Consider the following 12,026-nt stretch of genomic DNA (forward strand, 5'->3'; position numbering starts at 1 on the left):
GGTTCAGATCTTTGCAAAAATCCCGGATGTTGACGAACATGATTCGCTTTCGCGGGCCACATCAAATAATGTGGCAGGCTGCATCTGGCCCCCGGGCCTTGAGTTTGACACGTATGCAGTTATAGTGTGCACATGAAATACTTATTTCCTGCCCACAATATATTTATTTCTGGCCGCATTTGAGTATTTTGTAACCTCAAATGAGTATTTTGTGAGCACAAATGAGTGCAAAACACACATTTCATCTCTATTGTTTTTCCCCAGTGTCATGTCTTGAGCTTCTGGGCCTTTTGGAGCCAGCCAGTCTTCTCTCAAACGTCTCCAGTTAGTTCCGAATGCTACCACTCGCCTCTTAACTGGCACACGTAAGCGGGAGCATGTAACTCCTATTCTGGCCTCCGTCCACTTTACCACCTGGTGCACATCAGACGGGCTCCTTCGCTGTCCATTTTTAAAATCCACATTAAAACCCATTTTTCTTCCTTGGTGTTCAACACAGTGCAAGATTTGAGCCCTCACTAATAAAACGGTCGTAGCTGCAAAAACGAAGCTCTGTCTCCCTCCTGCGGTAGTACGTGGCACTTCGGCGTTCCGGTTTGGAGAACGGCGGCAGGACTTGAGTGAGGCAGAAAAGTGGCACACCAATAAACTGGCAGCGACAAAGGCCGACACGTCCTTGACCGCAGTACGCGCTTGTGTTTTACACTCGCCGACGCAAGCGCCGCCGCTCAGTCAGCCCTCGTCCTCCGTTCCGCAAAGTGTCAACGTCACGGCGAGAGCCGGTGCCCCGCTCCCCGTTGGCACGCCGACCACCACCACCACCACCATCATCATCATCATCCTGCGCTCGGCTGACGTGCGGCGGAGGGCCGGGCGTTTGGTCCCTGGGCCGTCGCGGCGCTTCATCCACCGCAATGGTCCAAATGACCGTTTGAAATAAATGACTCGAATCTGACAGAAGGAAATATGAGCTCCCACGTGTCGCTCATCGGCAGGCGGGAGAAAATTCCTCATCTCACGTGTGCTTCTGGTGGTGCTGTCGTTCCCGCAGGTGAGGAAGCACATCGCCGACCTCTACGAGGACCTGCGTGACGGGCACAACCTCATCTCCTTGCTGGAGGTTCTCTCTGGCGTCACCCTGGTATGGCGTTCGCCGCTCTCTCGTCTCGTACTCGCTGCACGCTCACTTTCCTGCACACGCGTTCACTTACTGGAATGCTCTCTCATGTTCTCACATTCTCTCGTGATTTCTCTCTCATGAGCTCTTACTGTTTCATGCATTCATGCTCTAATAGGGGAACTATTTCACTCTCACGCTTTCATACTGTCTACACTCTCACACCATCTCAAACTCTCTCGCCCTCATACTCCTCTCACGTTCGCATTATTTCTTGTCACTCTCATGCTCTCGAACACATTCAGACTTTCCACACGTGTACGAATTCAGTCACACACCAACTCTCTCGCACATTCATATTCTTACGATCTCATACTCTCATACTCTTGTAGTCTCACACTCTCATGCGCACACTCTCCCAGTGACATTTATTCTCCAACCCTCTCTCTGTCATAATCTCATCTACACTCAGTCTCCCACTATCTGACGCTCTCACACATTCTTGTCTGTTGCCGCCGCGGTGCGAGTGAGCTGATTGTGAGAGAATCATTTTGCATTTGGAGGATGCCGAGCGGTCAGGTGAGCTTTTGTGTCCGTCTCCCACGATGCCGACGCCGGCGTCAAGATGCCGACGCCAACGCGACGGCGGACGACCGTCCGCTTCGGAATGATTTGTTCCTTCATCCTCTCGCCTCTTCTCTTTTTATCCCCCCGTTCCCTCCCCCCCTTCCCCTTGCTGTTACCGTAGCGACCCAGAAGCACCCCCTTCCTGAAAAGGGCGTACGCCGCACGCGCGCCTCCTCTCATCCCGCTGGCGGCGGAAGATGAGGAGGATGAGGAGGAGGAGGAAGGAGCTCAGGGAGTAGGTCCCCGACTGCAGGGCGCCGACGCCCTCTAGGTGGCGCTGCATGAGTGTGGATAACAGCCAATGAGCGATCACGTAGCGCTTCATTAGAATGACACAAGAAAAGACAAATTAAGATAAAAGATGTATTTCAGACTCGTGGCAGTGAACTCGAGTACTGTTTGTTGCCACGCCCACTTGACGTTTACTGGCAAACTAAACACAAACAAAGAGACTTGCGCATTACGGATTTAAAACAAACGCATAGCTTTGCCTTAAGAATGTCCGGTTAGCTTAATGCTAACAAACAATGCAAAATTCCAAAGACAGGTGAACAAATAGCATCGGTGTCGCGGTGTTCAAACCCCTGATGTTGAAACTCAAACATTGGCACAACACATGTAGACAGACAATTCAACAGTACTCAGTCCTATTTTTTATCCTCTAATATTACTGCAGTTTCTTGACTGAATTTGGAGTCTCTGTGTCTGTTATTATTGTTATTATTATGATTATTATTAGTCTCCACCAGGAGGAGGAGCACAATGTCAGTTGAATCAAAGCTTAGTTTGGCAAAAACGGTTTAATTCTTCAGATTGTATTTAATTGTCACTAGTGTATGCTTTTAGAAAGTACAATATTTTAGAGCGCTATTTAGAAAACATTTTTCCTTTTTTCTTTGGGAGGCTGACCAAACTTAAAAGCATTTGAAGTAATTTCAGTGGTTTGAGTTTCAAGCGCGGTCACGCACGCAACCAATTAAACTCGTATCTCAAGGCACCACTAATTTAAGTGTACAAGTTGATGTCAACATGGTTGGCTAGTACTCATATTTAATGTACGTATTTAACGTCCATTATTTTTAAATGGATGTATTTGTCCTAAGTTTATGTAGTTAGTGATGATGTCATATTTTAAAATTTAAGCTTAAGAAGAAAACTGCATTTAAGCTTTTAAATGCTCAACAGCAATTTTTTTGACTTTCAAGGAATTGAAACACATTTATCGATTTGGTTGCGTAAACTCCCAAAAAGATTTTGCTCACGTGTTGACTAATCTTGTGTGAATTTGGCAGGCAATTTGTCTCTTTCTAATTTTGGTTTTGGCTTGTGTGTGGTTGTTGCGGTCCGCGTGTCTTTGGAACCCTTTCCTCACCATCGGAGCTTTCACGCACACCGCCGCTTGAACTCTTGCTTTACTTGCACGCTAAAAGCGCTCAATTCTTTTCCTCCCCTTCCTGCATTCCTCACTTTTCTTCTTCCTTTGTGTGTTGCAGCCCAGAGAGAAGGGCCGCATGAGGTTCCATCGACTGCAAAATGTCCAAATAGCTCTGGACTTCCTAAAACAAAGACAAGTACGGTCGTCTCGTCCTCCTCAAGTCTTCAAACTCTTGATTCACAGGATACTTTTTTTTAATAGAAAGTGTCTTTCCGCCGCCTTTCAGGTCAAACTCGTCAACATCCGCAACGATGACATCACCGACGGGAACCCCAAGCTTACGCTGGGGCTCATCTGGACCATCATCCTCCACTTCCAGGTCTGTGCCGACGCTTCCCGCCGTTCTGTGCATGTGCTTAACTGTTATCGGAAGACTTAATTGCAACGATGTCATAATAACGTTACGATGAGATGATTTGTGACGGATCGGCCTTTCACAAACCTTTGAAGCTACAGAGACACTGTTTACGGCCAATAAAGACCTCCTGTTAAATGCTAAGAATACGATAATCATGTTTAATCATGCAAACCTGACACACACAAAGTACATTGAAATAGAACATCATAGTTTTTGCAATATTGCTGAATTGCACAAAAATAACAATTTTCAATATTTAGTTGAATTTATTTACTAACTATCACTAAGTTAATGTAATCAAATTTGCATTGCGTTTCTGAATATCTCTTGATCAATTTAATGATTTACTTGATTAAAGTATTTGTGTGTTCAGTTTAGAAATTAGAAATCGTTGTCCCGAAGCTTCGAATAGCCTCACTGTCCAGATGGTAACAGTGGCGCCCGGGTTGCTCCAGAAACATCCTGGCAAAGCAGCGGCACGAACGTGACTCGGCACAAGCGCGGGCGCTTCGCCGCTTGTATCTCGGAAGGTTGTGCGGGACCGCGGTTGTCGGTGGAGAACACGACCAGCGCTTGGATCGCGAGCTAATTATAAAAGCATGTGGGTCGTAATTGACGCTTGTCATATTCCGCTTAAGAATCAGCTTAACTAAATGAGGACTCTTGCTTCACTTTGTTTCTTTGGTGCGCCAACAATTTGTACAACGTGAGCCACTCCATGTTATGTCAATAAATGAAAAGAAATGATAAAGAATTAAAAAAGACAGTTGACAAAATGGAAAAACAACACCATTTTGTCTTTGCCCATCACATTTCATCATCCAAATGAATATTCATGAGGTTACAAGCTTGAAAACAACATTCCGGAATCATTAATGGTGAATTCAATGTACTCAGTCCAGCCTGCTGGCACACAATAGTTTGACATCTTTGAGCCATTTGAAATGCAAATGAAAGGCTGCACTGTGTATCAGTCCTCATTGACAAAGTAGCAGCTAAATAATTGATCACAAGTGTGGGCGTGTGTATCATTGAAGCTACTAGCATGGAGCATAGCTAATGGGCACTGAAATGAAGGCATGAAAGCTTCAGGAATCAATTAGCTTCACCCCCCCCCCCCCATAGTTTTTCCAGTATATGCAGACCTCCGTTGCGTTTGGTGCTTTTTGACAGATTGTCGCTACTTACCGTGGCCTGAGAATGTTGCGGCGGCGCTAGCAATCCTCTTAGCGCCAGGCACCGATGCAGTGGGTCACGTGTCGAATGAGCAAAAGTGGGTTTTTCCAAAGCCTTCATCTGGCCCTTGAAAGAAGACCTAATGGTGTACAGTCAACCCATTTATCGCAGCGGAAGATCTTCCAGACCCACAGAAACTATAGCGATATAGCGACCACATCCAATTTTTTAAATATAGTTATACAGGATTTAAACACATTTAAACTTGCATGTAGTGTCTACCATTTTTCTCTGGCGTGTGCGTTTGGTCCGCTAACAGTTAAATGAGCGAGCAAGGAGGAGGAAGAGAGCAACAACAAGAAAGTGGAAAGGAGGAGGAGGAGAGTCGAGTGAGTGAGCAAGGCAGAGAGAGGGAGGGTCGGTTTGTATGTGAGAAAGCGAGAGAGCGGAGGAGAGAGCGTGAAGGGAAGCTGCGGCGGCAGCCGGGAGATAAAAAAGCTTTTCCTCTGCTGGCAAGCTAGCGAGGGATAAAGCGAGCAGAAGCTGGGAGCCGCATCCGGGCGGGCATCCAGGCTGGCTCGCCTTCATCAACAGGCTGAAAAAAAAAAGGAGGAGCTGACTACACGACGACACCACCACGTCGATCGGATCGGACTAGCTTTTCTTGAGGAGGAGACGCCCTGTGAATCGGGTGAACTTCCGTTCTTCCCCTGCAACGGATGCCGAATATCTAGATCTGACTCCGTCAACTGCGTCTGGATTATCTCGGGAGCTTGACTTCTGTCCGGATGCCTCGTCCTAATTGGATGCAGCGAGGAGCCATCGCCACAGATAAACCTCCCCTCCGGGGGGCAAGGACAGCTGGAGGCTTGTTGCGCCGTCACCCTGCGCCACCTGACGGAGGCGCAGCTGACACATTGACAAATCTTTACGGCCGACGATACTGAAGATACTCCTTGGCGTGGATGACATTAGTTTTTCAGTGCCGTGTGATGCTAAGCCATTTCTCTGCAGCTTACGTCAAGGAACAAACACTGTGGGGGCAGAGATGATTCCACAGGACGACACGCCTGACAGGAATTAGTAGCTGCAATGTTTTGACGTCCGTAAAACCTGCAGCTCACGTGACCGATGAAGCCGATTCCAACAATCCAGCAAGCCGCGAGAAGATTGGCCGAGCCTGGCTGCGTTCCGCATTTGCATTGGCCGGCTGCGCTCTGTGTGTCTCCCTTTCAGCCAGTCCGGACTCTGTGCAGCCTCGGCACCACTCGGGAATCGCAGCCTTCATTCACTACGCGTGACATCGACCGCATCGCCTCTTAATACCTCTTCCGCTGGGGCTCGCGGATTAGAATTCCCCCAGAAACGACCTGCGCCGCTGCAGTAGAGGGAAGGAATCATTCATTCAAGGACTTGCAACATGTGTTATCTAACTGCCATGAGTGAAGACTGTTGAATCGCTTTACGGATGCCCTGGGTTACGCTGCACTTTTCTGACGACACGCGGTCTCATGCCACTTACCGCCTCGCCTGCCAAGTAGCCTTTTGATAAATCACTCGCTGGACCCCACGCACGTTTCTCCCTCCTCCGCACGTCTCTGCTGCGTCCGTGTGCCCTTGAATGTTCACAGAAGTCTTCCGGGAAGCAAAAAGAAAATGGAGCAATGCACGTGTAGCATGTGTATGCTCATTTTCGGACCGCGGCTTGAAAGTGCTGGCACTCTGACTAGATGACCAAGTAAGAGAGAGTTAAAGATGCACCAGGGTGGGGGTGAAGATGTAACTGAATCATTTATCGGCCTCGGAATAAGGTTCTTTCTCACTCTTTCCCAGAGATAGCTTATAGCATCTGTATTGTTTGTCAAGTCCTGTGAAATGGGATCCGTATTTTCTAACTTTGGGAGGAAGACCAACCTGAATCCTTCCTCCCCAGAGTTCCTTTTCATGGGATTTTGCAGTCACACAACTTGAAAAAATAAAGGTTTTCTGCTGGGACTGAAGACAAGGCGATGGGGAACTCAATGGGTTGTGTCAGGGCTCCAGGAGATGCTGAACTCGTTAGAGGCCCGCCGCTGTCATCCAAGAGGCGGCTACGTTTCAGGCGAAAGCATAAGGGAAGGACAAACAGGAATGCCGATGTAGGTGGTGAGCCTCAAGCCGTCGAGACAAAGCCTTCTTTTGTAGGAACCTTGGACTCGAGCAGTGGCCCGAGCTCTCATCTAATGGTGTCCAAGTTGGAACATCGTAGTGTGCGCTCTCCGGACTCTGCAGATTCTCCCACCGGTAGTCTTCTAGGGCCTGGAATTCCCCAAGCTCAGCATACCCCTAAACTCAGTCCGGCCTGGAGAGGAATTTTCTGCCTCCCCGGAGAAGACGACGCTTTCAGTGCCGTCGTTGACGTCTCCGACATCCCCAGACAAACGACCACCGCCAGCCCGGCCTACACGGCACCACCCGTGAGCAGTACCACCACTCCGGGAGGGGGGAGGGTCTGCCGTGTTCGTGAGAAAATCCACGGAGTCTTGGAGACACCTTGCATATTTGAAGACGATAAAGCAAACAAGTGTGAGATGACTTTGGGTGAAAGGATAAAAAGACGGGCAGGAGAGACATTAAAGGTAATGCCATCTGTAGGCGAATACAACAGCGTGGTCCATATCAGAGAGGTAGATGGGAAGCTCTGCGTGGTGAGGACGGTGTACCCCAGTGACTACGGCTCTCCGGCATGGAGGGCTGAAAGTGAACATGAGGTGGAGGTTCATAGAGAGCCTGCCGCTCCGTTTCCGGGAAACAGTCTCAAAGTCCAACTATCAGAGGACGAAGGAGACACCGACGAGGATGCCTTCGACCGAACCCGGATGCCGGACGATCTCGCCGGCAAAGGCCTAGCGTCGGACACGCCGAGTCGAGCGCGAGAGCGATGCGTTCTCTTGGAGTCGGGCTACGCCAGCGACCTGCCGCTGACCTCGCCGGAAACTGTCGTCACCACTCCCAGCCGGGCGGACTGGCAGACGCTAACCGGTAGCTCGTCGGAGAGACTGGACACGATGGCGGAGAGTCCGCAGGCGTTGCAGCGGCAGCAGGCCGCTGACGGCCACCAGCCGCAGGTTAGCGCAGATCTTTTTGCGAAAGAACTGCTTCTGGAAGGGTGTAATGCCATTTTAAAAACAAACAAAAAAACGCATCGTTGATGCATTTATTTTATTCTTTGACTTTTGTGTAGTGTACAAGGACTTCTCAATGGGGAGCTACCCATAAATGTAAGCTAGATAACATCCCCAAAAATGTTTCTGGAAAGAACGGGATACACCCCAAACCAGAACGAGACCCCGAACGCTGACGCATTTATACGTCGATTTGATTCTGTGCTTGTTGCTGGGGCGGGCGGGGTGGTAAGCAACAATCAGTATTACTTGAGTCTTCATCGTACCTGGAGGGACAGAAATCGACTCCTACTATTGTGCAATTTCTGACTTTGTTTGGGGCACTTAAGCTATTTACATTTGAACATATTTGGTTAGGGTTAGGGTTAGGGTTAGGGTTTCTCTTTGTATAGAAACAAGCTTCTGAGTGGGTGACAGTTGTAGCCTCCAATGTACGTACACTGTCACTACTACAGCACATGTATGCGTGTGTAATCAGCTCTCCAAAGAAAGGCACCGTGGCTTTGGGTTTCCTGCCTCAGCCCCGAGAATGTAATCAAGGCGGCACAGAGCTTCTTGCCTTTTCCACTTCCATTTCTTATTGCTGTCTGTGACCTTTTTGTGTTGTCAAGAATGAATGTTTACAACACTGTGCATCAAGTTAGAAGCCTGCGAATGTGTCCAGTTGACGCTTCTCTGCAGGGATCAGGCGGTGCGCAAATGTGCTGCATAGCTGCCAGGTGGACGCTAGGTACTCTTTGCTGAGTCACTGCTGAGTCTGTTCACTTTTTGAAGGTTCTGTTGACCTGATGGAGGGCTCAAACGAACAGTATCATCAGCAAACAACAATTATTTGAGTAAGACAATGTTGAATAATGAGGGTGACAATGAAGTTACTAATGGCAGGTTTTGAGCAGGCCGGCACGCTAAGCTAAGCTTAGCGCAGCTCATTCACTTGGCTCAACGCCACATGGAGAGTCATGGCCACCATGAACAGTTGGAATAATCTTCACTTGAGTTGGCTACACACACCCGATTGTGAGAGATACTGGTCTGGTACCACAGCAACCACACATACGATATCTTATAGCGTGTCCCAGCTGGGTATACAAAGGATGACATCAAAACAGAAGGTTCCAGGCTCTAGCCCTGTTTCCACAAAGCACTCAGGCTCATTTTTGGGCGTTTCCTTGGTAAAAGGTCCCAGAATATCCAACATTCCACTTTTCAGCACCCCGTTGTTGGGAGCAGTTTTCTGTTCAGGATGTAACGCCAAAAGTACACTGTGGTACACGTCGTTTTATTTGCATTTTTCTGGCAAAAGTCAGGAAAGCTACAAAAAACAACAACAACCGATCCCTACTCCTCCGTCGGGGTTCCGACCAGGTACCTAAATGGCGGTTTTACTTGAGTGATAGTCAGAATGTCGTAAACCTCGGCTATTCGTGGGAGACGGGGACCGAGCCCTGCTGCGGGTAGCGGAAAACGCCGTGACAAAACCGCGTTGAAAGCGTCAACTTCCTCCTCTTTGGAATCAATTTCCGCTATCTTGGTGGAAACGGCGCGCCTCCCGGGAACGGTTTGGGCATTCTGCGGTCGGGTATTCTTCTCATCCGCAAATCTTGATCTACCGACGCAGATTTCCGAGATCTACGTGTGCGGCGATTCGGGTGACCTCACCGCCAAGGAGAAGCTGCTGCTTTGGAGCCAGCAGGCCACCGAAGGCTACCCGGGCCTCCGCTGCGTCAACTTCACCTCGTCGTGGAGCGACGGACGCATGTTCAACGCCCTGCTGCACAGATACAGGTTGCTGTCACTTTGAACTATTTGCACAACTCGCAAAAAGAGAAAAGCTTCAATTGAGTTCATCAGTAGAGGTGCGAGCGCATTTTAGGTTCATCCTGAAATTTCACCCCACAGCACAATATAGCCGTGTTTTTTGGAGTAGTGTATAATGTAGTCACAGCTACTCTTCTTTCCCTCACGATGTTTTTTTCTTTTTCTTTTCCAGACCCGACCTGATCAGCATGGAGGCGGTGTCGCAGCAGAGCAACCGTGAGAACCTGGAGCAGGCCTTCGAGATCGCCGAGTCGCTCGGGGTGACCAGACTGCTGGACGCCGAGGGTGAGGACGGGGGACTGACACTTTGCTAAGAAGCTACGCAAAAAAAGAACACAAGCGGCTACCTTTGACTACTATTGACGAACAGGAATGACTTTTAGCATGGAAAAGTAGTTCTTCAATTGCACAATGAATAGTTTTTGGGCTTTCAATGAACAAACTGTGTATGTACAAACTTAATTTGTTTATAAGCATATCCAGAAAGTCTGTGATTGTTTACCTTCTGGTGCCAATTGAACGAACTGCTACTCCCCCTATTGGCAAAAACATCAATTTTGACTTATTTTATTTCTTGTCATTCTTAATTAAGCATAATTACATTGTTAATCTTTTCATTTAATTCCAATTGAATCTTAATTTTATTTTAATTTCTAATGTATTTCTTAATGTACTAAATCTTTTTGAAATGTTCACGTAAATGTTTAATGTATTATTATTATTTCTTTTTTTTTTTTCATCCACCCCCTGTTGCATTTCAGGTCAAAATGACGTCGTACAAATATTTAGATATTTTTCAAATTGTTTTCTTTGTATTTTGTGTTTTCTGTAACACACACACGAGAGGTTAAAGGCCAAACGGGATTATTTTTGGATGATTGACATGACGCTTTTGCACCCGTTTTCTTCATCCCGCCAGACGTTGACGTCCCGTCACCTGACGAGAAGTCCGTCATCACGTACGTCTCGTCCATCTACGACGCCTTCCCCAAAATCCCAGAGGGTGGCGAAGGCATCGCCGCACACGTACGCCCCAATCAATTGGACTTTTTGTGTTTTTTTTGGCTTGCTACCACCAGCAGTGGCTGATGTTCTGCCTATTTGGAATATTTCAGGAGGTGGACCAGCGCTGGTCCGAGTATCAGTCCAGGTTCTCGTCTCTGCTCCAGTGGAGCCGCCAGCAAACGGCCGTCATGGCCAACAAGAACTTCCCGCAGAATCCAGTCGAACTCAAGGTGATCCTGTCTTGTCATTAGCCACGTCCTCATCAAATGTTTTTAAGTGCCTTTTATTATGATTTTTTTTTTTTTTTAGTATCAGCTGGTACCGAGTCCGATCTGATACCTTGGCAATACTTTAAATATATACGTATATATTTCTTCCGTCGTAAACGGCACATTTACATCCTGTGCCTCGATGCAGCTGCGTGGTTTGTCGCTTAATGCTCGACTCTGCTCGTCTGAAAACAACACTTTTGCCTCATCAAATGCAACCAACGGAGCTGAGTTTGCGTCCCACAAAATGTTTCACGGTCGTTCGACTTATTTTTTGAAGTAAATCGTTTAAATGCGTCACATTGGCTTACCTGCCGTTTGGCGAGCTATTTGACCACACTTTATATCGTCTCGGGCTTTGCAGACTTCGTTTGTAGTTTCTTCCGGTTTTCCCCGACTGTCGACAAAATGTTTCCACATCTCACTCCGCGGCCCTTTCTCCTTAACGAGCGGCCGATGAGCGAAGTCTTTGTCCGTCGGGGAGGAGCGAAGTTTGAGGTGATGGAGAGTCTTCGCCACTTTTTTTTCTAAAACAAATCTGTAAGCCGTTTATTTTTAAGATGAATGTTGTCAGATGACTTTGAAATGATAAAGTGTTTCGGGATCGTAGTTTGTGGTACGTCTGAGATTTAAACTGTTAAAATAGGCAAGAGAAAAATACCTGCTTTTGTCACGGACAGGGAAGGAGGAGCATAGATGGAAGCTAAATGAATCCAGTTTGATTGCAGACTGCAAGAAGGAAGCAAAAGAAAACATGCGCAACCTTTGAAAAACTGCAAGGTTCTGATAACAGATTTGGACTTTTGTCTCCCGCAGGCACTTTACAACGAGTACGTCCACTTGAAGGAGACGGAGATTCCTGCCAAAGAGCTGGAAAAAAGTCACGTGGCGCACCTCTACAAACTTCTGGAGGTAAACGGGAAACGGGGTCGTGTAAATGAAGGCTGCCTTCGCAAAAACCACAACGAAAAAGCTTTTCACAAGGAATTCTACATTAGTATCCATCGCAAAAACATAAAAAAAACCAACAACAACATACTGTACCGAGCGGATGTTC

General features: G+C 47.6%; 1 protein-coding gene across 14 annotated transcripts in view; it reads left to right on the top strand.

The window, feature by feature from the left end:
- macf1a (microtubule actin crosslinking factor 1a) overlaps positions 1-12,026 on the top strand; it is a 143,951-nt gene that overhangs the window by 47,197 nt on the left and 84,728 nt on the right. For 7 of the 14 annotated variants that reach the window (XM_061665093.1, XM_061665099.1, XM_061665096.1 and 4 more), the window contains exons 1-6: positions 4,855-7,820; positions 9,496-9,662; positions 9,868-9,980; positions 10,615-10,721; positions 10,811-10,930; positions 11,786-11,881. In XM_061665093.1, the coding sequence (XP_061521077.1) occupies positions 6,723-7,820; positions 9,496-9,662; positions 9,868-9,980; positions 10,615-10,721; positions 10,811-10,930; positions 11,786-11,881 (1,701 nt within the window). In that variant the 5' untranslated portion in view covers positions 4,855-6,722. Of the gene's footprint in view, positions 1-1,051; positions 1,142-3,237; positions 3,316-3,405; positions 3,499-4,851; positions 7,821-9,495; positions 9,663-9,867; positions 9,981-10,614; positions 10,722-10,810; positions 10,931-11,785; positions 11,882-12,026 lie in introns of those variants that run through there. The other 7 variants (XM_061665101.1, XM_061665103.1, XM_061665105.1 and 4 more) reach the window with 3 other exon arrangements.

This window comes from Phycodurus eques, chromosome 20, assembly GCF_024500275.1.
Source record: "Phycodurus eques isolate BA_2022a chromosome 20, UOR_Pequ_1.1, whole genome shotgun sequence".
NCBI classification, from domain to species: Eukaryota; Metazoa; Chordata; class Actinopteri; order Syngnathiformes; family Syngnathidae; genus Phycodurus; species Phycodurus eques.